Below are 26,519 nucleotides of genomic sequence, written 5' to 3'. Positions count from 1 at the left end.
ATTGTACCGATTTATGAGATACAAATGTATGAACATCGGTAAAACTGCTTTTGTTTTAATTCAATTTATAAATTATAAATTATCATTTTAGGTTTGATAGGAACAGGGAAATCTGAACTTGCTCTACAGTACTGCTACATTGTCAGGAAACACAATCCTACCATCATCGTATATAAGTTACGATGTACAGATACAAATATGTTTGAAAAATCATTGCGTGAGCTTTGCAAATGCCTCCCCAACATTAATATTATTGAAGAAGAAAACATTCAAAAAGAAACGCTTAACAAACTAGAAGATGCCATAATAAGGGAGATCAAAGATAGAGAAGGATATCAGTTCTTGCTTCTAGATGATGTCAAGCCAAATTCTAAACATGCTGTGAATGGCTTTTTGAAGAAATGTAAGCGTGTTGTAAACATTAAGCTAATCGTGACAACCTCAGTATCATTAGATCTAGATCAAATCACAGATGAAGTAGTAGAAGTCAGTGGATTTTCAGAAAATGAAGCAGTAGATTTTCTGGCATATGGCAAAAGTGGAGATAGAGAGAATTACTTAAAGCTTGCCAAGAAATTTAGCTGTAATCCTAAAGGATTGCATATTGCAAGATCATACATGTCTCAAGCAGGTCTCTCAGCAGGAGCTCTGACACGAACACTTAATGTTCCTCTGGATATGTTAAGACTTGAAAAAACTTTAACCGTGAGTGAAACTTTCATGGACGAAACTCTTTTTAGTTCTCTAGTTAGCATAATAAGAGATAAGCACATGAAATACAAACAAGAAGGAAAAAAGCATATATTTGAAATGTTACTCTTACTACAATTTCTTGAAGTCGAAAATATACCTGTAGTTCTGTTCACAAAAACATCATACGAAGCATCGGATTTTTGCATTGACGACCTTATTTATGAAATTAAGAATTCCTCATTTGGAACAATAGATGAACATGATGATAACAGAAAAATTAACACTCATGATTTAGTGAAATCAGCCTTAGAGATATATATGACAAAAATGGAGGCTGATGTTCTATTAACGAAAGAGAAGCTCTTGAAAAAGCTGTTAAGAGCTTTCTGTTTGTTGATGGACAAAGACAATAAGCATAAGTCAGATCTTCAGCGTCACAATTTACTTGTACCTCATGCACGTGCCGTTTTGGAAAAAATTAAAGCAGAAATGAAGGACAAACTAGAAGTTGAACCATTTAAGAACCTAGAGTATTTCTTACAAGTTATAAACTTAAAAGATATAATAGGATACACATACAGCTTTAATGAAATGTTCAGCGAGGCCAGTGAATATTTCGAAGATGCAAAAAAGGACTTGTTTGAACTATTAAACGTAGAAAAAACATTTCAAGTGGAATTTGACATGTTACTCAAAGCTGATTGCGATCTCCTTCAGCAAGAAAGTTTAGTTTGTGAAAAGACTAAAGAACTCTATTCAGCCATTGTTGATTTTATTAACAATGCAAATTATCTGTCTTCAGTTAAAAATGTCAGTGAGGATTATGTGATAAATAAATATCGGAATGCAGAGGATGTAAAGATACTGTCAAGTTTACTGGGAAAACAGGAACTAGCAGAAACCTCTTACTTGATCAAAGATGAGTATGTTCAGTTTTCCCTTACAGGATATGCAGTACCATTAGAAGAGCTCAGTAAAGAATTTTTGTTTGAACTGGTTATTTCTGTTTTACATACCTATGGCAGAAGACTGTTTTACCTTTCAGATAAAAGAGATATACAAACGGCACAAATATTTTTCTCATATTTGGCTGTTGCCAATGAATTGTCAAAAATGATTTCTGACCATGAGAATAGCAACAAAGATAGGCTCTCTTCCGTCCTAACAGAGAGGAGTAAAATTCAGTCTGTTTTATACTTTTTATGTAAGGAAAGAGAAGTAGATGCTTCTACTTTGAATGATTACATTTCAATTTGTAAAAGTAGACTTACAGAAACAGTTAACTACTTTGAATTTGGTGTTTTGAAAGTTTTGCCTGATAAAAGCGATCATTTCACTGCAATATGGGTCAAGCTGATAATTGGATGTTACAGAAATTTGATAAAAATAGAGAACACAGACAAAGTATGTAATGAAGCTTTAGAATGGGGTGAAGATCTTTCTGAAAAGATGAAAAGTATGAAGGATAATACTTCCTATCCCAAACTGGTATGCTCACTGGGAGATCTTTATTTTGCTACTGGTAAAATATTGAAGTCAGAAAAGTGTTTTGAAGAAATACTTCCAAAACACGCCAAAGTAACAGACAAAAGTCTGACTTCTGAGAGCACTTTGAAATGGTTTGAACGGAAGGCGTGCATTTCCTATATCAGATGTCGAATGAGTAGGTCATGTGATACAGAGCAAAATTTTGATGCCGATACGTTACAACGATTGGAAGCTTTTAAATTGCTTTTGCAGGGATATGTAAATGAGCTAGAAGATCTGGAAGAAATGGAAGTCAAAATCAAAGGAAGGTTGCATGGTGTATGTAGTGATCAGTAACTGCTTATGTCTTAAATTGAATGCAGACAGAAGCCAGTCATTTCTTGATAAGATTTATCAAGTAAAAGTCTTACTGAAATTTATATTCTCAAAACTTTCTCCATAATATACAACGTGTACAATGCACTTTGAAGATAACAACTTCAGAAGTCTTTTTCAAGTTTGTTGCAGAAACAGAACGTTTTGGTGTTTTTCGGTATTTGCTTTGTTTTTTATTTAATTTTGATAAAGAAATTAACCAAAAGCTTCCTAACGTTACAAAGTGCTTTGATGCGAAAGTTTACTGTCAGCTACACTGCAATGACAAATTTTAAATTTTTAATGCTTTCTAATGACACATATAAAATAAATGAAATAAGGCATACTGCATCTTTCATGTCTTTTTTAGAACAAAAACTGACATATTCGGAACAGTCACATTATGTTTTATCCAAAATAGGTACTTTCGAATACAAAAGCATTATTATGATTATCATGTGAACTTAGAAAATATAAGCAATAAGATAGTTTCTGATGTTTAGCAACTCCAATGATAAAAGTTTACCAAAATTTATTTTCTTCATTTGTTGTACACGAATTCCTGCAGATAGACAAAAGTTGGGATTCGTTAATGAATATTTAAAGCATGTTAATTTTATTTATATGCATATTCTTTGCAATATAGAATGTGGAGTTCTTTCGAACAATAGATCATGACATAGCTATTTATGTTGTTGCTGTTCTGATATACTATGATATATAGATTGATTGATTGTTGGTTGCTCAATGTCCAGTGAATGATATGTAGATATTTGTTTCTTACTGAAGTGGAGATTATATAACTGATAACTATGTTAAACTTTGTTCTTTTGTTCTGTTGTTCATAGTGCATTTTGATTGGTTGCAAACCCCCACATTAAATAGTATTTGGATATCAGTGAAACTTTTAGAGAATTTTAAATTATTTAAGTGATTTTGAACTTTCTTAACTTGAATAAAGAAAGGCAACAGTAGTATACCGCTGTTCAAAAGTCATAAATCGATTAAGAGAAAACAAATCCGGGTTACAAACTAAAACCGAGGGAAACACAACTTGACCGTTTATAAATTTCAAAATTATTAAGAAACAATAAGGTTTCAACTCTCTCAGGCACAGTTGACCTTAGATATAATTGGGTATTATTTTTATGTCCTTTCTTGTTCATATAGCTCTTCAACTGTTTCTGTTCTTATACATCTTTGGCTTTCAAATATTCGGCTTTGAACGTTCCAGATGAAGGTAAATCCAGTAAAGTCCTTTTGTTATCTGCATGATTCGATTTTCCGTAGCAAAAGGTAGTCTGTATCATGTATTAAGTGTAAGGCATATGCCATTTGCTATTTTTCATTTATGAAAGCTTTCATAATTTTGACGAAAAACAAATTCAAATATATTAGGTTTTTTTTACTTCCTTAGGAATGAATAATCGATAAGATTTTATAAAGAATGAAAGTTGTTCATCAATAAAACGATAGAACAGGTTTCAATTTTTTTTTCAAAGATGCCGAATACAGTCAGAAGTTTTCATGGTCAATGTAACTGAAATGGAAAATATACAAGATCCTTATGCTTTTGTAATATGTTATAGGTTTTATTATGAACAGACTTCGTTCAAATTTCGATCTGTAAAATTATTCTATGGATAACAAAGAATCATCACATGATGTGATATTTTCAAGATTTTATTAGAATGTTTTACTTTTTAATCATCTGTATATTTTATTTTTATTTGTTTAGTGTTGCAAAACGTTTTATTACTTAGTCAGTATAGTACAATTCATAAGACATAACTTCGGAAATATTCAATTCCTTCATCTCTTGTTGCAGTCAGTATATATATATATTCAACATTTGTTAAAAGAACATGTGTACATAAGTTTGCGTGACAGTTGTCTGTCAAAGTTTTCTTGTCCAGATAAATATTTTTTTAAAGATGGCCCAATATGGTTAGGACTATTTTTTAATTAACAGGAAAGTATTCAAAGCCATTTTGCTCTATAAAAATAATGATTGTAATTCATGCTTAGTTTTAATTTTACTGATAATGAAATTTGAAATTGTATTAATTAATCCATTATTCTATACAACTTACCCTGTTTAGTATTCATTTTAAGGCTATTATTGTGGCTTTATGTTCTGCATCTTTAGTAATATGTGTTCTACGTGTTTAGTTATATGTGACCAGCCATGAGATTTGCAGCCTTATGGAGGTACCAGGGTCAAAATGAGTTTTTTGCATTTTGATGAAGTATACATAGATTCAAAACACCCTAACAAGCTATTTTGCTAGATTCTGCAAAATAACACTTTTTCTTTCTTCGTAAGTTTCAAAACTGATTCCGGACAGGAAATAAATTCACGCATCATTTATAATTTTCGGTACTTAATTGTTCTAAATAATATATCGCAATGGTGATAAAATTTAAACCATTTTGTAAACCGAAAACATGTTAATGATGCAGGGAAAAGTGAAGCACGCAATGAAATCTAAAGATAAATTGTGTGAATTTAAAACGCGATTCTAAACGGGATTTGAACTTAAATTATTAGTTTTGTTTTGTATATCTTAATATAAAATTCAAATTTCCTCAAGTCAAGAAAGAATGAAACTTTCTTTTACCGGATGATATAATTGGACATTCTATAGCAGGTGCCCCGATTACGTTACGTCACTTTGCATCGACGTTTTCTCATTATGACGTTTACCGCCATAAGCCTGGAAAATGTCATGTCGGGTCACATATGTGTTCTACGTCTTTAGCAATATGTGTCAGGGTTTTAAGAAATATTGTTAATCATAAACGCTTTGCTAGATTGTGAATTTGCAATTATAAAGACTGAATATAACATTTATAGTCTATTTTCATTAGTGAATTGATTAACAGTTGAAATAACTTTGTATGATTTCAAATCATTGTATTTGTAAACCCTTAAACACTACTGATTGTTTGAGGAATGTTTGCCCATTTTTTGTCTCGCTTTGACGGAGTCAAAAAGCGAGACATAGGTATGCTGTTTCCGGCGGCGGCGACGTCAACAATGTATTAGTTTGTGATTAGGTCTAGTTTATGGTGAACTACTATAGGTTATTTGGTATGCAGTTGTATTAGCATTGGCACATCTCATTACCATGGAGATTATTTGGCCCCGCCCCCTCATTCATGGTCTTTTGACTTTGAAACTTTTGCTTAGTTTACATGTATTAGTTTGTGATTAGGTCAGTTTAAGGGGAACCGTTAGTGGTAGGTAAATGATAATTGGTATGCAGTTGAATAAGCATTAGCACATCTCATTTCCAATGAGAATAGTTGGTCCTTACCCCTCAGTCATGGTCTATTGACTTTAAATCTTTTGCTTAGTTTACATGTATTAGTTTGTGATTAGGTCAGTTTAAGAAGAACCACTAATGTTAAGTCAATAATATTTGGTATTCAAATGCATTGGCATTTGCAAGTTTCATTTCCATGGAGATTATATTACCTCACCACCTCATTATGGTTCATTGACTTTTTAACTTTTACATAGTTTACAAGTTAATGTTTGTGTTTAGGTTTGTTTAAAGGGAACGACTTATGAAAAGTCAATAGTATTTGGTATGCAGTTGTATTAGAATTGGCACATTTCATTTCCATGGAGATTGTTTAGCCCTGTACCTTCAGTCATGGTTCATTGACTTTGTATATTTGCTTAACTAACATGTTTGAGTATTGCTATTTTAATTTCAACATTTGCATTATCAAAATAACAAATAGGTGAGACATATTTGTGTTAACAGTTAATTTTTCACTTGGAAACTTAGTCATTTTTCAGCAAAATTTATGAAACAGGAAACCTAATTTGTGTAATCAACACCTCCTACAGTTGTCTTATGTAGACGAAACGCGCGTCTGGCGTTTCAAATTATAAGCCTGGTACCTTTGATAACTATTTACACCACTGGGTCGACGTTTCGTCCCCGAGGGTATCACCAACTCAGTAGTCAGCACTTCGGTGTTGACATGAATATCAAGTATATGGTCATTTTTATAAATTTTCTGCTTGCAAAAGTATGAATTATTCGAAATACTAAGGATTTTCTTATCCCAGGCATAGATTACCTTAGTTAGCCGTATTTGGCACAACTTTTTGGAATTTTGGGTCTTCAATGCTCCGTGTTGAAGACCGTACTTTGACCTATAATGGTTTACTTTTACAAATTGTGACTTGGATGGAGAATTGTCTCATTGGCACTCGTACCACATCTTCTTGTATCTATCTTGAACTTTATACTTGTTTTGGCTTTCTAACTATTTTGATCTGAGCGTCACTGATGAGTCTTATGTAGACGAAACGCGCGTCTGGCGTATCAAAATATAAGCCTGGTACCTTTGATAACTATCTAACCCAGATCCATGAGACTTCACAGGAAGATTGCACATTTGTTGAAGTTATGCACCTTATAATGCTATTTCATGGCGGTCAGTTTTTATTGCTGGAGGAAGCCGGAGTGCCCGGAGAAAGCCACCGACCGTCGGTAGGAAAACTGACAATCCTAGTTAAATTAGAGTTGAGTGCACTCAGTGCTTACAGGCTAGTGGTACAGTAAAAATTTGTTCAAATATACAAAGCACTCACCGTAAGTCGTTAATAGCACAGGCGCTTGGGGCTCGACTACTATTCACTCACCCCCACCCCGCCCCCAAACCACCACCACCATTTTTAACGCACATGGCCAAAAGGCCCATATGGGATTTTGACACCTCTTATTATCCACCGTCATCGTTCGGTCCGTCCATCCGTCCTAGGTGGAAAAGTTTTAAAAAACAATCTTCCCTGAATTTATAGACAGAATATTACCAAACTTTACCTGAATGTTCTTTATAGGCGAGTGACATTTTCCCAAAAAAGAGTCTTAATAAAGGACTTTAATGCACCCATCTTACACACGGCTATATTATATATCAATTTAATTTGTCAGTGCATCGTAAGCCTATCTGGCTGGCTGTAATGTAATATTGTACTAATATGTATCTATTGTATATATGCAGGTTGCACTATAATAAACCATTCATTCATTCATTCATTCGAAAGCTTGTTATCTGTACGTTCTGTTTTGCCCGGTCGTAAAAAAAAAATCGTACGGTGCAATTTCCGTTAAATCAAGGTCAAAGGTCAAGAATAAACATTCCAAAATTTCGCTAGAATTATACAAAATGTCATTTTCTGGTTATTGTATGATACAATGATTCAAAATATCATAGCAACCTTATAGAACAGGATAAAATAATTATAAATCAAACAAAACTAAGATTAATTATTGAAAAATGCAATTCTAGAAAAATCCACCAACAATTAAAAAAATGCTATAAATGTAAAATTTATATCTTGGATGATCGATATTTATATGATCAAAAGTAAACAAAAATGTATAGTTTCTAGGTAAAGGACATTTTTTACATAATTTTATAATGCAACTTATGTATATTGTTCTTGAAACAGCCTTTACAGTTGCCCAAAATACCGCGATCTGCGAAAATAGATCATTTTGCTTTTATGTGTTAATATAGCACATCGATTATTGTCAATATCAGTAAGACAATACTTTTCTATAAATTTAGAGGCGGAAAATAAATTTCGAAAATAAATATACGATCTAAACACATTTATGTCAAACTTATTAACCTTTTGAAGTTATGATAAATGCCAACATTACATTGGTCCTAAATCGGCGCCAACATTGAAATCTTGAATTATCTTCATTTAGAAGCATTTTGTTTTCTTTTGCATGATATCAACGAACAAGAAATGAAGCTGCTGCTCTTAAGCTTAAGAAAATGTAAGACATGTTAAACGTGAATAGAGTGTTAAATTTTGTTAATTATGTCTTCAAATTACTTGTCATATAGTAAAAGAATGAATAGGTTCTTGAACAGAGAAATATTTTTAATGATCATGAACAACATAAACGGAACCGGTTTTATTGCACCATATGGGCATTTTGACAACTTATATCTCTTCAGTGATACTCGAGACCAAAATATATGAAAGTTTAAAACCTAATACAAACGTAAATTAAGATTTGACAAAACAAAAAGGACAAAAAGTAAAACCAAACAAGTACAAGGATTCGGAGCTATGTACGAAAGGTATTCAATATTTCATGATAATAATTTGATGTCATATTTAATAAAACAACATGCATACTGTTTACTTGCAATTGTGTTTTAAAAGCTAATATTGTAAACAGTTGTAGTGTTCGCTTTTATATTTCACCGTAAAGTTTTGTGGACTGCTGTTGTCTGTCTGTTTGGTTTGGTTTTTTCGTTTTGTTTTGGTCATGATGATTAATGAGTTTATTCGATTTATGGTTTCTGATTGTTCCCGTAGTATCATTTTTACTGTAAAGACACTTATTGCAGTAAAGACAAGCAGCCGGTTGTACGAACGTGACATTAGTCTAATGAGTCATTAAGTCTTCATTAGCCTAATGCATCATAAAGGCTTAATGAAGACTAAATGACCCATTAGGCTAATGCCACGTTCGTACAACCGGCTGCAGCAATTTTACAATTACCATATAATTGTAATGCAAAACCTTAGCCCAGTAAAGTTTGGCTCGTAGCTAGTCGTCCAAACATATATCTATCTTTCACAAATCTATTTACCACATATAAAAAAGAAGATGTGGTATAATCGTCAATGAGACAACTCTTCACAAGACACCAAATTACACAGACATTAAGAACTATAGGTCACCGTACGGCCTTCAACAATGAGCAAAGCCCATACCGCATAGTCAGCTATAAACGGCCCCGAAATGACAAATGTAAAACAATTCAAACGAGAAAACTCACGGCCTAATTTATATACCAGAAAAAAATGAACGAAAAACAAGTATGTAACACAGCAACAAACGACAACCACTGAATTACAGGCTCCTGACCTGGGACAGACACATACATACAGCATGTGGCGGGGTTAAACATGTTAGCGGGATCCCAACCCTTCCCCTAACCTGGGACAGTGGTGTAACGGTACAACATAAGAACGAACTATAAAAATCAGTTGAAAAAAGGCTTAACTAAACAGATGGATACAAATAGAAATACATCTAACAAAAACACAGAGTGGACTTGGCCGGGTACAGATCTGAGAGTACTCGCGGTTACTGACAGCTAGTTCAAAGCCAATCATAACTAATAAAAAAATAATGCATCTAAGACTATGCATACAGTTTAATCAGCAACATCAAAGCGTTTTTTCTCGATTTATCTTCTTAGGGACGCTCGATGGATGGATGGATGGATGTCTATTTAACATCAAATGGCAAATTATGCATATTTAGATCGAGAACATGATAATGTGATTTGAATATAGAACCTGCTTTGTACTGATCAGTATTTTTCAAACGTGCTAATTCACATGGTTACAATCAGGAAGAAGATAGGTTAACCTACCCGGAAACTCTATTCTGCCTCTGGGCAGATCAGTCTTTGTTCTAACACCTTAATGCCGCGTGCTTTACGGAGAAGCAGCAAAATACAAATTTTCTAATCTTTGATTTAACCAGCCCGGGGATCAAGCACACGACCTCCCACACCAGAGGCAGACGTAGAAGTTAGCATCTATAGTAAAATAATGAGCTCAGCCCATACCACATACGGTAGTAAGCCAAACTAGGCCCTTAAATAATGACTAATGTCAAAATTTCAAACGAGAAAACTAACGGCCTGATTTATGTAAAAAACAATAAATGAAAAACAAATAAGATACTCAATTACAGGCTTCTGACTTGATATAGACACCTTTTGCCTTTATTAGTTTTGTATGCTTTTTTAAATTTTGGTTCATTTATATGATTCGGAGTTTAGTGTGACATCCATTTTAGCTGAACTAGTATACATTTTTGTTTAGGAGCCAGCTGAAGCCCGCCTCCGGGTGCGGAATTTTCTCGCTGTGTTGAAGACCCATTGGTGGCCTTGTGCTGTTTTCTGCTCTTTAGTTTAGTTGTTTTCTCTTTTTGACACTTTCCCGGTTTCCTTTTTCAATTTGAAATACAGAATGTTGCGGTGTTAAACATGTGATCGGTCGCCGCACCTTTCCCCTAACTACGGACTGTGGTGCAACAGCACAACACAAGACCAAATTGCAAAATACATAAACACAAAAAAAATATGAAAAAGGTTAACAGCAAAATACAACCATTCTATAACAGCACCTGAATTAGGACATGCACATATAAAATGTAGCAGGGATAAACGTGTTTGCGGGCGCCCAACCCTCCCGCTAATTGGGACAGTGGTTTAACAGCACCACATAAGAACAAAATATACAAATCATTTGAAAAGAGATAAACTCATAAGATCGATTCAAAGCACAAAACAACTAACAAAACACAAAAAAAAACAAACAAAGTACAGATACGAGAGTACTCGCAGTTACTGAAAGCTAGTTCAAAGCCTATTTGAATACGTTAATAACTTTATGACAAAAGGAACGACAAATACATCAACTTTTTATGGAGTTAGGACCTTAGTCTCATAATAATTTCCGAGTGATATTTACAATGTCTAGTATATGATAGTTTTAACATATGTATCTGTCGTTGATGAATTTGTGAATTAAAACAACGAACAAGGCATTTTGCAGGTGAATCAGCCTAGAAGACGAGTTTTCTAGTTGTAAATGACAAAAGTCATGAAAGATGAGAGAAATCTTCTAAAATTTCAATGTTTATTAATTAAATTCTTATTTATTTGTGCATTATACATAAAGTCTTATAATTATATCACTCAACGTTGATTATGAAATTAAAAATCAAATAATAAGTACAATCGAATGAGTTTTATCTTACAGAGTAGCAGTTATGATCCATATTGAAATATCAAATTTTATGTTTTACCCCCTAAATTACCAAAAAAAAACAAAAAAACACGATACCCAAATGTGCTATTTGCTTTCAATGTTTTCCCATTGTTTGAGAATTGTGTTTTTAAACAACCTAACATTAATTAATTTAGTGATAAACAGCTATGTTTTCGCAGATGGCGGTATTGTGGGCAACTGCATGGGTTGTTATGATTGATTGTTAAATTATCATAAAGCGGGCTTGTAGTAAATTGATGTTATCAAAAATTCTTTTTCACTAAATACAGGATCTTATTTGGTTTTAGGTGATTACCAATCGAATCACAAAGATTTTTTGGGGGTTTTCACTAAGTTTTATCATTTTTACTGGAATTTCTGAAAAAAGGTGCTCTCTATGGAAAACACGTTTTAAATACCTAATAGTCCGCATAATAAGTGACTATCAACCTTTTTTCTAAAAGTGTTTCTTATTTACATACATTATTTCAATATAGGAAAGACAGAATGTGCAAGAGTGCTGACATCTTGAAAAATATGAAAGTGTTCGTCCTTGACCTTTGATCTTGATTTCACGGAAATTGCACCGTACGATTTTTTACGACCGGGCAAAACAGAAAGTACAGAGGATCAGCTTTTGAATGATATTATAATTCAGCCGTGTGTTAGGTGGGTGCATTAAAAATTATTTTTGGTGGTTAATGTCACTCCACTATTAGGTAATCTAGTTTAAATAGTGTGTCTGGAGATTTTGTCCATCAATACACATGGCCGTTGTGGCTAAAAAATAAACGTAGACGTTTTTAAATCTAAAAAAATAGACAGTTAAAGTAAAACTGACAAGGTAAAAATGATAAGATCAAGGTCTAGCTACCTTGCATTTTTGGTGGGGATTTACAGCCACTTAAATGTTAGTTTTAGGCAAATTTCGAAGTTTTTTATATATTCTTGAAAACTATTATAGATACATGTAAAGAGAAACCTTTATCAGTAAATATTGGCAAAGTAAGATCTACAAATAAGTCCAAAATGGCGGAAATTGTTGGCTGACTCCTTATAGAAGTAATTACCCTGGAACGACGATTTTTAACTATTTCTATGTTTTTACTGAAAGTATATATAAAGCAAAAAGTAAGCAAATGAAATGACAAATAAGATCAACAAAATAAGACTGAAGTCGTCAGTTTACTCCAGAAGTAGAATTTTATCCACTTTTTATTTGTTTTTTATAAAAAGAGGAAGATAGAGTTAAACTATAAAAGGAAAAAAATGATCATCAAACTAAGATCTATAAGTAAGTCATGTGGCCTATATAGTCCCTCTACTTTTGACTATCTGCTCTTGAATTGCGATGTTAACCAACTGTTTTAGGTGTTTTTTTTTCTTTCTTTTTTTTGCAGAACCGATAGAATATAGACAGACAATGTAAATTGAACACATGATCAGCAAAATAAGATCTTCATATAGCTATAGGTCACAATGACTTAAATGTCGATTTTTACCAATTTCTTATTTCGTAAACTATAAAAGTAGAGATAAATTTTAAAAAGCAACAATGATCATTAGAAAAAGATCTACAATTAAGTCCACATGTTCGAAAAAGCCAGTTTATTACGCATATGAGGTATTGCTGTGGAATGACGATTTGTTCACATCTTTTACATGTTTTACATGAATTAAAGTAGATAGGAAGATGTTCTATATAGCAAAAATAAAATTTACAAATAAGTAAGCTGGCTGAAATCATCTGGTGAATTCTTACACGAGTAATTACCCTTCCATGGCGATTTTTCTCCATTGTGGTGTTTATTGTATATAATTTTGAAAACTAAAATAGATAGAAAGGTACTTTAAACTCGAAAATGATCATCTCGCCAAGATCTGCAAATTAGTCAAACATAATAAAAGTCATCAGTTGACTACTTAAATGGGGTTTTTGCTTTTAAATGTAGATGTTTACTCTGTTTGTGTATTTACCAAAACTTTAATAGATAGAACAAAAATGGTTAATATCAAAAGTGATGGGCAAAATAAAATCTACAAATAAATAAAACTGATATAAATCTCAGTTTACTCATTTTAGGAATCATTGCCTTGATTTGGTGATTTGGGCGATACAGTCTCTTTTGAACCTCTAGTTTTCTTCTCTGTTTTACGATGTTAAATTTTTTTTATTACAAATTTAAATGTCTTTATAATTTCCAAATTTTTAACTTTTTTAATGTGTTCTTGCTTTTATCCATACCATCTTTTAATAACTGTAGTTTAAACCTGTTCTCTCTAAACTGATTTTAAACAAGGCAGAAAAGATATAAAATCTAAATATCATAAATCTGCTCGCCTCCATGTCAATATATGCCGAAAGGTCAGTCCTTAGTTCATACATGTGTTCGATGGCGGCCATATTTGAGTATGTACGCACGCTAATGAACAACTTAAACGGAGATGTCGCTTTCCCCTCCCTTAATTGGCTTTTATCGGCCATCAAAAGAATATGTCGCATTCTGTCTTGGCCGACATTCGTTCTCGTCATCGGTAATTCACCATTTTGCTTTACTGAGTGGCAAATTTTGATTTATAACTTAGAATTGATATAGATATAGAATTGTTTTTCTTAAGAAACGAGGTGAAAGCAGTGACAAAGAAGACTGGTGTTCTATCAAAGACACCCTCCATTTGTTATACGATAGATCGTCAAACGATTCGGATTTTCACCAAATAGATTTGTAACTTCATTAAAACTTGTAATCAACAGTTTTATCTCAACTTCCAAAAATATACATAGTAAAAACTTTGCTATTAGGCGGATGATATCATTTGTGACAACCCGAACCACAAATTATTCAGTATTTTGGTTCAACAGCTATTCCAAATACTAAACGTTTTAGCTCACTACTAGTCGGTTCACTTAACAGCAGTATAGCATCCAAACAAAAAAATGTAAAACCAAATCATACACAAAGTTCAAAGCTAGAAAAACAAGAGAAAACAGAAATAAACCATTTAAAAGGCGAAATAACAAAAATACCGAACTCAAAGGAAAATTCAGAACGGAAAGTACCTTATATAATGGCAAAATCAAAAGCTCAATCAAACACATTAAACGAATGGAAAACATCTGTCATATTCCTGACTTGGCAGAAGCATTTCCTTATGTAGAAAATAGCTAGATAAACCTCTCACTATACCACTTTAGGATGCTAAATGTTAACTGGCTGTCCATAAGAAAAAAAACAGTCCAAAACCTTATAGTTAGTTCAAAGCCAGATGTATTGATTATGACAGAAACTTGGTTTGAATCATAAATTACAAACAACCAAATATTCCCACTAGATTAAAACATCTACCACAAGGATAGAAAGAACACAATAAAACTAGAGGTGGGGTCCTTGTAGCTTTAAACAACAAGTGTTCAAGCTTTGAAGTACCAGAGCTTGACGCAAACTTTGAAATTAGGCCGGTTACATTTCCTATTTTGTAAATTGAAAATTTCAAAATATATTTTTTTTGAAATTTCCAATTTACAAAATAGGAAATATAACAATTATATGGTAACGAATCTAACAAAAAGATTGTGTGGAAGTGTAGTGTAAAGAGTCGAAAAGTCAAAACTGTCAACAGAATCAAAAGGACCCTCAAAATCACGTAATTTATCTAAAACATCCAAAGAAATTACACTCCACAAACCGCTTTCCGAGTACTTGAAGTTTCTTTCTTATTCTAGAAATAGGCGCATTATGTACTCTTTTATTTATTTCTAAATTATTTTCAAAGTGCTATATTCGAACATCCACAACATTTATACGTTTATTTAAATAAGAATCAAAAGATTTTTTATCAGATTTTCCCCGTTTACACAATTTTTTACAATACGATGAAAGATGTGTTTAACCTCTCGATCTGGAACGATATCGAAGTCCCCCGTAATAACATGGCCATAGGGATCATATCTAAAATTCGACGATTCAGTCTCAACTTAGAAGAGTATTATTTTCTATACAGACGTCTGATACTACTGATGTATAATTAAAAATTACACTTCTGCTGGGATTTTTGTATGTATACGAAATTATAGGTTTATTTTATTGCAAATCTTACAAGTTGATTTATATGACAACAAAGTATTGACTTAAATTGAATAATAACGTACAGTGGCAGATTCAAAGGGGGCTGGATCCCAATTACTGTCATTTTAACTAATTTTGTCTGTTTGGGTTGCTCACCCAATTTTGTCAATACAATGAAACTATAAACAACTGTCATCAGGCGCGGATCCAGCCATTTTCAAAGGGGTAGTTCAAACACATGCAACCCTGTAAATTTTGCGGACGCCTGACGCGTTGGGACGCGTTCCAATTTTAAACACAATGTGTTGGGTTATTAACTCTCGTGTTCCACATTAAACGCCGGCATTAAAAAGTATTACACATTGTGTTCAGTCTTTTTAAACGCACATTTTTAAGAACAGTGTTCTGAAATTGAACACGTTAGTGTTCTAATACTGTAATGGGGAGTGAAATAATATTTCATAGCTTTAGGGTAAAAAAGACGATGAATAAGGATGGTTCATATCATAATTTGACGATAAATATAGTTTAGCTGTATCCACATAAGCAAATTATATTTATCTAGAACATGTAAAAAAGTGTTCAAGTAGTACACACTATGCGTTCATGATATTAACACATATTTCTGGAACACAGTCCGAGCGTTCCAGAAGTGTTACAAGGCTTGGATCGCGTACGGCGTACAATTTTGCTCACAAGGAAATGTTCCAGAATCAAACACTAGGCGTTCAAGGTGTAGACACTAAAAATTGGAACACCAATGTTAATATTTAGAACACTGTTACGTGTTCCAGAAGTGTTACAAAAGGGCGTTCAAAAAGTGTTCAGATTCTAAACACTTTTATTTACAGTGAAGTAATTAAAAAGGGGGAGGGTTCCAACCATATGTCCCCATACAAAAGCATTAGTTGTCAAATAAAAATGGGGGTTCCAACCCCCGGACCCCCCCCCCCCCCCCCCTCCCCACCTAGATCCACCACTAGTCATGCAAGTGGAAGGTTAAGCTAGCTATTAAACCCGGTTTCTTCGGAAAATGCCTGCACTAAGTCAGGAACAAGACAGTTGTTTTCTATTCGTTCCGCTGGTTGATGTAGTCTAATGTTTGATTTTGTCAGGTTTTATATATATGGACTCCCCCTTTTAAATTTGCCTTTGAGTTCGGTATTTTTGTTCATATTTTTTTATTGAAAAAATTAATATATAATATTTTAGCATAAAAGTGTCCAAATAATTAAGCTTCCATCTGCTCGAAAGTATTTATTCCGTTTTGTGAAATTAATTAAAATTCTAGATCCGCCCCTGGGCCAGTAACAAGAAAGTTCTAGTAAGTCATAGTTCACGATAGCACAAAGAGTGCGCTAAGAATCTTTTCAGAGTGTAACCAGAACCATTCTTTCCTCGCCCTTTTCGTTCTCTTAAAATCGTTTAAGAATACCCTTAAGGCGGTCTTATTCTAAGCACACTTACAAACTTTCCGTCCTGTCCGTTAACGTTTTTCTTCTTTGATTTAGTCATTGCCAAAAAGAAAATTTTTGTGCGTTTTGAAGTAACAGGATTTTCTGCTAAATTATTGATCCTGATAAAGTTAACAACGTGGGAAATTTAATAGAAAAAAAAAATGACGGCTCAGTATAAAAGACCACGAGAGCCAAATTTAAACATGAGGAAATATCCTCATTTTCCCCAACGGGGAAATTTGACATGAGCAGTTTATTTACGGTGCATTTTCATTGGGTATCTATCTATGAATAAAGGAAAGATTTTATTCATTTTCGAAACCCCAAACGACGATGTTTTATAGTTTATGGGGGAAATTTGAAGATCATTAAAAAATTAAAAGATGTGGTATGACTGCCAATGAGACAACTATCTACCAGAGACTACATGACGTAGAATGTAACAAATATAGGTCTACGTACGTCCTTCAACAATGAGCAAAACCCATACCGCATAATAAGCTATTTAGGCCCAGAAATGAAAAATGTCAAACAATTCAAACGAGAAAACCAAACGTCTGATTTATGACAATTCAACGTCCTTTGGGGACTAAAAAGGACGAAATCGTTTCTAAAGTTCAATTTTACTGCTCTAAATATATTTGTGTGTGACTACCTTAACATGCGGTGGGAAAGAGAGAGAGAGAAGGCATGCTAATGAAATATGATACAGAGGATATAGATGATTATACTGTTTACAAACATCATCCCGGAGCACCCCTGTGATTCCGGTATGATATGTACTGAACTTCGTTTCCAACAACCATTTACAAATCAAGTATATAACACAAAACAATAAATGAAAAACAAATCAGATAAACAGTAATAATTAAACGGCAAACAGGCTCCTGACTTGGGACAGTATACATATTACAGTGTTTTAATTTTTTTGGAAATTTGAGGATAAGTATATCTAAGACAATATTTTATAGTTTTGGAGGAGAGGATCAGTAAATATAAGACGGTGTTTTGAAGTTTTTGGGAAAATTTGAGGATAAGTATTAAACGACGAAAAGAACAAAACACCTCATGATCAGATTCCTCAGCGTTCAGACTATGAAAACTGTTTGAAAACTATTGCAGAAAGATTTGTCATATTGAACAAAAAAAGTTAAGACTTCAAGTACAGAAAAAGGGAAGATCACATTTTTGTAAGTTAAGAAATTGTAGCGAAAAGAATCTCCGAGAACGAGGTTTACACCTGTAAGTCGTGTGTATTTGTACGGTATTTTGCAATTTGCGCCAAATGACATTTGATTTTCGCAAAAAAAAAAAATCATTTGCGCCATAATCCATATTTCATTTGCGTCAAAATAAAATATTTCATTTGCTTCAATAATACACGTAAATAGTATAAATTAACAGCTTTATATTTACCATTCGGTTAATTACTAATCTCTTCCGTTCTCATGCATTACAGACCATTTGGAGGTGGAAGGAGGCAATCGTGTACGAAATTAATCATAACATTAAAACACAAAATCTTTAGCTTTTGTTACATGTATCATAAAACTACGTGTGTCGCCATCTGTTGTCACAGTGGTTCTTCTTTGAGAAGCTTGATTTCTTTTTAATAGTAGTACGTGATTAAAACGTTCAGCTGATTTTCAAACAGTGTTCTGTAATATGGACTAAAGCAATTTTTGAATTTTTTCCGTAAATAATTTTCTAATCTTGTTTTCTATCTGTCGTGAGTGCTCTTTACTCAGTTTGTAAAATAGAATGACAATCTTTTTCTATTACGCAACAGGTAGAATTAAGTTAAACCTGTAGCATACACAAGGGTGTTGATGGGGGTTTACAGAAAAGAGAATAATGGGCAAAAAATATAAAGAATAGAGAAAAATGGGCCAAAAAAATAATGAATAAAGAATAATGAGGTGCTGAAATATACAGAATGGAGAATAAGGGGGGAAAAGTATAAAGAATAGAGAAAAATGGCCTAAAAAATTAAAGAATACAGAAATAAAAAAACCCCATCCAGGCCCTCATACACTACTCCTACGCACAATTTCTTTACGTTGAATCAGTAGTGGTTGAATTAGAACGGAACTGAGGTCCCCTCATCTTTTTTGCTATTAAACCCCCCCCCCCCCCCCCCCCCGGCTTCCCTTTCGATTTCGATCTTATTTGTAATTAATAAATAAATAACCTTTACATTATATTAAATCACTTATTAATACGAAGAAATAACAAAATGTATCATATTAATCTTTCTTTCATAAATGTTTGTCTCGCTCACTTTTTACCACCTGTAGACTTTAATGATTTTTTAAAAATTACGTGACCTACTAAAATATAGTAGACATACACGGAAGTCAATAGCACAACAATGGTGAGTAGTTACCGTCATAATATTGTGTACAAAAACACGAAATCGTTGGTTTTAATTTTTTTTAAATGTGATTCTGACATTATTACAATTATTCTATTTAATATTATTTATGTATTTCAATGTTTGGGCACCTACACGGGTTCAATAACAACAAACAAATATATACAGGACTGTTGTAGCCACGTCGTTGTAGCATCTTGTTTATTTTAAATTTACCTACAATACTCGCTTGGAAATACAATTTTATTAAAATTATTTCTTAAACAGTTTGACTAAACCTTTCTATATCTTTCTAAGTGTCTAAAATCATATGTGTAACTTTGAGTCATTGACAAGTAATAATTCTAAAAATAACTAGTGCAGTTAGTACAATGATCGGTTGTTATGAAAAATGCAAGATAAAACTAGTATCTCAATTGTTTGTAAAACAATTGAAAGGTCTTTCCTATTAAAGTGATGTTTTCGTAATATACTTTGTACGACCTTTCATTTGATATACGACAAGCATACCTTCTGAAACTTTTCGCTTTTTACACTTAATGACCCCATCCGCCCTAATTTTCGAGATCGGAAGTATGATATTATATGTAATGTAGACTTGATGATCTTTCATTTGATATGCAACAACGCCATGTTCTAGAAAGTTTGATTTTTGCTCCTAATAACCCGACAACCTAATCATCTGAGAAGTTTGAATTTTTTGCACTAAATGACCCCACCCTTCCTCCTGGGATGAAAAAGGGGTTTAGAATTTTCATTTTTGAGTAGAGCTCATTAAGACCTTCAATTTGATATATCAAATGACCCCATTTGGCAAAGTGCCAAAAATTATGCAATATCAATTATATAAATAGAACTAAGTCTTATGAAACTTACAAAGTAAATGCAAAACATGAAAATTTCAAATTGTTTTTTTTGAGTTTTTTTTCATTGAATGTTTTTGGTGTTTGGTCAAACATATAACCATGTTGAACTCTTTAATTTCTGAAAATTTCAGGTGGTAAACTGTTGTTGATTTAGAAATACATGCTTCCGCTCGCAAAATTTTAAACAGCATTATCTCTTAAACGACAACAGATATCTCAAATCTGTTAAGTGATAAATGATCTGCAGTAAAAGGACAACATTTAAAATTAAATTGGGACAATTCCAAAATTCATCAAGGTCACAATGAATCATCAAATATATGATGCAATACCAAACTTGAGAACCGGAAGTCGTAGAGACATGGGACTACCACCATTCAACTCAGGACCAATTGACCTTTCAAATGTCACACGGTCAAGGTCATAGTACACTTTGAAGGTCAAGGTAAAATTTCATCATGACCTGACATTGACCTCAAATTGAAGGTCTTGAACTACTGATAATTTTTGCAGTTTATAGTAGGTTGATATCTGTTACCATTTAAAAGATATTCACACAATACTATACTTTTAAGAATTATCTTGATGCAACTTCTGAACATTTTTGAGCTTAATGTATAAAATGTAGAGCTTGTCGAGAGGAACATTTTATACACAGTATGTATGCAGCAAACTCTTATCGTTTTCTTAATATGTCAGCATGAAATTGCAGCGTAAATTTTTTTTGCACTCAGTAACCTTTGACCTTGGATGCAAATGAAAGGTCACATGAATTAAAGATTATTGGTGAAGGTCCCAAGTCTCTACGACTTCCGGTTCTCGAAATACAATTTTTCAAGGGAAATAACTCCTTATAAGGGTTGATATCAAAATAATTGTTTATCTGTATCAACATTGCCATCTGTTCTTGTACATGCTGCCATTTTCAAATCGATTCTATCTCTTATACTTTTTAAGAAAAATGCAAATAAAAGAAATTGCTTCAAGGGGACATAACTCTCAAAGGGATGATGAAATCTTACGCAGCCTCATATGGTAATACATCATGATGAAATCTACCTCTTTTCTAAATAAGGTCATGATATCTTTAAAAACAACGAGAGGGGGCCATGTCGAAAAAAAACAATGAAAGGGAGATAATATCTGAAGGGGATGATGAAATCCTTAACAATGCCATCTGGTAATACTTCATGATGAGGTCTATCGATGGTTCATATTTGGTCTTGATATCTTTAACAGAAACGGAAGGAGGGTATGTCAAAAAAATGTTGGAAGAAAAAAAAGAAAAAAAAAGAAAAAACATTAGAAAAACAATAAGGTCTTTCCTAACGGAGTGGAAAGACCTTAAAAATCGTTGTTCTTTCTTAGCTTTCGATATGAGTATGTCTCTCAAGTAAATCTCCGTATCCTAATGTATGACCAACCCCACATTTCTTTCTATTTATAACAAGTGTGGATAGTATGTTTGGATGTTTGACAGTGTTTTATATGACAAAAGGAGTTCTATGTTTTTCCCATAGGGTTCTATAATATTAACTGTGTTGCACAATGACAACCAACCTGAACATTAGGAGTGTTGTTTATTTAATATTTAGTTTTTTATGTTCAAAACCGGCATGGAAGAGACACTAATTGCATTAATTACCAAATGATTATGATAGAATATGTTCCACATCTTTGATTTTGGATACATTTTGTAGCTAGGAGAGGAACACATAATAGGTTCATTTTTTCATGATGTGATTTTTTTATATGGGAGATGGTATCTGAGAACATGCATTTGCTTACTATTAGTATCCACTTGAAATTTTATCAGATGACTTCTGTAGCAGTTATGAGTCATCTGATAAAATTTCAAGTGGATATGAACATCTACTTTTAAAATATGTCTAAATATCTAAAAAGTTATAGTATTCAATATGAAAAAGGTATTGCAAAAATATTCTCTTTTCAATTTTTTTTTGTTATATGGATACAAATATAAGTGATACCAATACAGTAAGGCAGTTTTGTTGTGGTATGAAAGTGTAGTAATTAACATTTACTGTTAATTCACACAAATTAAGAAATAAACAAATGAATGATAAATGTTGAACATGTACAATGAAATATAGTTTTAGAAATCAATTAGGCCAGATAGGCCTTATGAATTTTGGTCTTTTTTTTTAACATTCTGAACGACCATTTACACCCAGGACTGAGTCGTCATTAGGCAGTACAGATGTTTAAAAATAAAGTGTGACAAAACAACCTAGCATCATATTGCTAGTAGCACGAGTAGCATTGTTTGGTAAATTTGTGCTTTTTTTTAAATTTGGCTAATGGACAAAAAATGTTTGGTTCAAATCTAAATAAAATGCTTTTATCTCCCTATTACTTACATTGTACATAGAATGGATACTACTTTGAAGATATTGATTTAATAATTGGTACATTGTTTTATCATGACAAGTTACAGATCAAATTCGAATTTTGTTCCGGTCTGATGATTTTGTGCAGAGGTATGGTCCTTGGACTTAGAAAATTCACTCAAATAATCAGTTTTCCGCACTTTTTTCATCATGCTTGAAGATATTGATTTGATAATTGGTATATAGTTTTATCATGACAAGTTACAGACCAAGTTTGAATTTTGTTTCGGTTTGATGATTTTGTGCAGAGTTATGGTCCTTGGACAAGTTATAGATCAAGATAGCATTTTGTTCCAGTACAATTAATTTTTTAACCGGTAGGGGACTATGTATTGCCATGCAATACTCTCAGAATGCTTGTTAAAATGGTGATGTACGGCGGGCGGCTGGGCGGGCGGACGGGCGGCTGCCAAACAGTGTCTGTACAATAACATGAAAATGCTGTGATGATTTGTTTTCAAATTTAGATATGTTGTTTCTTGTGACTTAATGAAGGTCTAGTTCAATTTTCATGATTTTAGTACTTCTCCTTTTTGAGTTATCGCCATTTATAATATCCAAAAGTGGTATTTTAAAATATTTTTTTCTTGTTATCATTTTATGACTCAGCATAATGTCTTATCTCACAATAAAAATTGGAGTGACAGATTTATTTGAAAATTTTCTATTTCCTAAGCGGTGATGATTATAAGCTATATTATTAGACAAAATTTGCTGTTAATTACATTATTAATTATTAATTAGATCTGGGTTATATCTTAGCATATGATAATCATTGGAGTGACAGATTTATTTGAAAATTTTCTGTTTCCTGATAAGATCTGTAGGACTGTATAAATGAAGTTTGAAATTTACTGTTCATTATTAGACATTTTGTAGATAATTAAGTCTCCCTAAACCATATATATTCTTACCCCCACTTCCCTTCAATTTGAGAATGTGCTTTTATCTTGTAAACAGTCGAGATCCCCACCCCTAAACCATATATATTCTTGTATGGGACAATAAAAAAAAATCAAATGAAATATTGGGGGAGTCCCCGGGTTCACCCCCTGCCCCCCTTCTTTTTGAAAACTTGTTAACGGTCAAGATCCCCACCCTGAAACCATATATATTCTTGTATGGGACAATAAAACTATTCAAATGAAATAAAAGGCGAGTCCCCTGGGGTCACCCCCACCCCTTCCTGTTTGAGAACTTGTAAACGGTCGAGATCCCCATCCCTAAACCATATTTTTTTCTTGTATGGGACAATAACACAAATCAAATGAAATATAGGGGAAGTCCATGGGGGCCACCCCCACCCGCCTTCCTGTTTGAAAACTTTGAAACGGTCAAGATCCCCACCCCGAAACCATAAATATTCTTGTATGGGACAATAAAACAAATCAAATGAAGTAAAAGGCGAGTCCCCTGGTGTCACCCCCACCCCATCCTGTTTGAGAACTTGTAAACGGTCGAGATCCCCACCCTTAAACCATATATATTCTTGTATGGAACAGTAAAAAAAATCAAATGAAATATAGGGGAAGTCCATGCGGGTAACCCCCACCCCCTTCTTCTTGATAACTTGTTAACGGTCGAGATCCCCACCCCTAAACCATATATATTCTTGAATGGGACAATAAAACAAATCAAATGAAATTAAGGGGAAGTCCCCTAGGGTAAACCCCAACCCCTTTTTTTTAAAACTTGTAAACGGTCATGATCCCCACCCTGAAACTTTATATATTCTTGTATGGGACAATAAAACAAATCAAATGAAATATAAGGCGACTCCCCTGGGGTCATCCCCACCCCCTCCTGTTTAAGAACTTGTAAACAGTCGAGATCCCCACCCCTAAACCATATATATTCTTGTATGGGACACTAACACAAATCAAATGAAATATACGGAAGTCGAGGGGTCATCTCCATCCCCCCCTTTCCCCTTCTTTTTAAAAACTTGTAAACGGTCAAGATCCCCACCCCGAAATCATATATTTTTTTGTATGGGACAATAAAACAAATCAAATGAAATAAAAGGCGAGTCCCCTGGGGTCAACCCCACCCCCTTCTGTTTGAGAACGTGTAAACAGTCGAGATCCCCACCCCTCAACCATATTTTTTCTTGTATGGGACAATAAAACAAATCAAATGAAATAAAGGGGAAGTCCATGGGGGTAACCCCAACCCCACTTCTTTTTGATAACTTGTAAACGGTCGAGATCCCCAACCCTAAACCATAGATATTCTTGAATGGGACAATAAAACAAATCAAATGAAATATTAGGCGAGTCCCCATGGGTCACCCCCTAACCCCTCCTGTTTAAGAACCTGTGAAAGGTCGAGATCCCCACCCCGAAACCATATATTTTTTTGTATGGGACAATAAAACAAATCAAATCAAATAAAAGGCGAGTCCCCTGGGGTCACCCCCGTCCCGTCCTGTTTGAGAACTTGTAAACAGTCGAGATTCCCACCCCTAAACCATATATATTCTTGTATGGGACAATAAAACAAATCAAATGAAATATAGGGAAAGTCCATGGAGGTCACCCCCACATCCTTCTTTTTGATAACTTGTAAACGGTCAAGATCCCCACCACGAAACCATGTATTTTTTTGTATGGGACAATAAAACAAATCAAATGAAATAAAAGGCGAGTCCCCTGGGGTCACCTCCACCACCTCCTGTTTGAGAACTTGTAAACAGTCGAGATCCCCACCCCTAAACCATATATATTCTTGTATGGGACAATAATACAAATCAAATGAAATATAAGGGAAGTCCATGGGGGTAACCCCAACCCCACTTCTTTTTGATAACTTGTAAACGGTCGAGATCCCCACCCCTAAACCATATATATTCTTGAATGGGACAATAAAACAAATCAAATGAAATATTAGGCGAGTCCCCTTGGGTCACCCCTCCCTCCTCCTGTTTAAGAACTTGTAAACGGTCGAGATCCCCACCCCGAAACCATATATTTTTTTTGTATGGGACAATAAAACAAATCAAATGAACTAAAAGGCGAGTCCCCTGGGGTCCCCCCACCCCCTCCTGTTTGAGAACTTGTAAACAGTCGAGATCCCCACCCCTAAACCATATATATTCTTGTATTGGACAATAAAACAAATCAAATGAAATTAAGGGGAAGCCCATGGGGGTAACCCCCACCCCACTTATTTTTGATAACTTGTAAACGGTCGAAATTCCCACCCCTAAACCATATATATTCTTGAATGGGACAATAAAACAAATCAAATGAAATTGAGGGGAAGTCCCCTGGGGTAACCCCCACCCCCTTCTTTTTGAAAACAGGTTGGGAACATCTCCCCCCCCCAAAAATGAGGGATATTTTGCAGTTTAAAAAAAGGAAAAAAAGATGTAATCTTTTTAACTTATAAAAAGGGAGGGGAATTCATTACCATAGGAACAACTTTTCTAAAAGATGATTCCACTTATTTTCAATAAATGATAAATATTGAAGTCTATCTCAGGCATCTGGGAACAGCCTCAACAGTACATCAATACATGTATTAATATATTCCAAATTGTGGAGGCATTTGGGAACAGACTCAACAGTATTTCTATACATTAATATATTCCAAAATGTGGACAATCCCGACATCAAACGTTCTACTTGAATGACTTTAGTGGATGAGGCCAAATTAAAAAGTAGCAGTAGTGATATACTCCAATGGCAGTCTTTCCTGCTAAAATGTCATGTGTAGAACGTGATATACCATTTTTAGGACTATATACTGTCTTTATATTTAGGTCATTTTGACACAGCAAAATATAAAGAAACATTAACTATCAGGAAATTGAGTTCTTTTTCACAAAATAAACCCACTAAGTAACATACATTTATATCTCGACTTTGAATGATATATAATGTTTCTGTACTATTAAGAAAGTTTATCAGGAAATTGAGTTCTTTTTCTCAAAATAAACCCACTATAACTCAACTTTGAATGC

General features: G+C 33.6%; 2 protein-coding genes across 2 annotated transcripts in view; both read left to right on the top strand.

Annotated features, from left to right (window-relative positions):
* Nucleotides 1–7,594, top strand: part of LOC127726710 (uncharacterized) — a 57,510-nt gene extending 49,916 nt beyond the window's left edge. The window contains exon 12 of the mRNA XM_052234175.1: nt 92–7,594. Coding sequence (XP_052090135.1) covers nt 92–2,517 — 2,426 coding nt within the window. The 3' untranslated portion in view covers nt 2,518–7,594. The remainder of the gene's footprint in view (nt 1–91) is intronic.
* Nucleotides 7,595–19,253: 11,659 nt separating this feature from the next.
* The window catches only part of LOC127726712 (uncharacterized), a 39,325-nt gene continuing 32,059 nt past the window's right edge, over nt 19,254–26,519 (top strand). Inside the window, exon 1 of the mRNA XM_052234180.1 lies at nt 19,254–19,278. The gene's annotated coding sequence lies outside the window, so the exon portion shown is untranslated. The remainder of the gene's footprint in view (nt 19,279–26,519) is intronic.

This window comes from Mytilus californianus, unplaced genomic scaffold (assembly GCF_021869535.1).
Source record: "Mytilus californianus isolate M0D057914Y unplaced genomic scaffold, xbMytCali1.0.p SCAF_18, whole genome shotgun sequence".
Lineage (NCBI taxonomy): Eukaryota > Metazoa > Mollusca > Bivalvia > Mytilida > Mytilidae > Mytilus > Mytilus californianus.
Note: the sequence above shows the minus strand (reverse complement) of the source record. Positions and strands in the feature narration are given on the sequence as shown.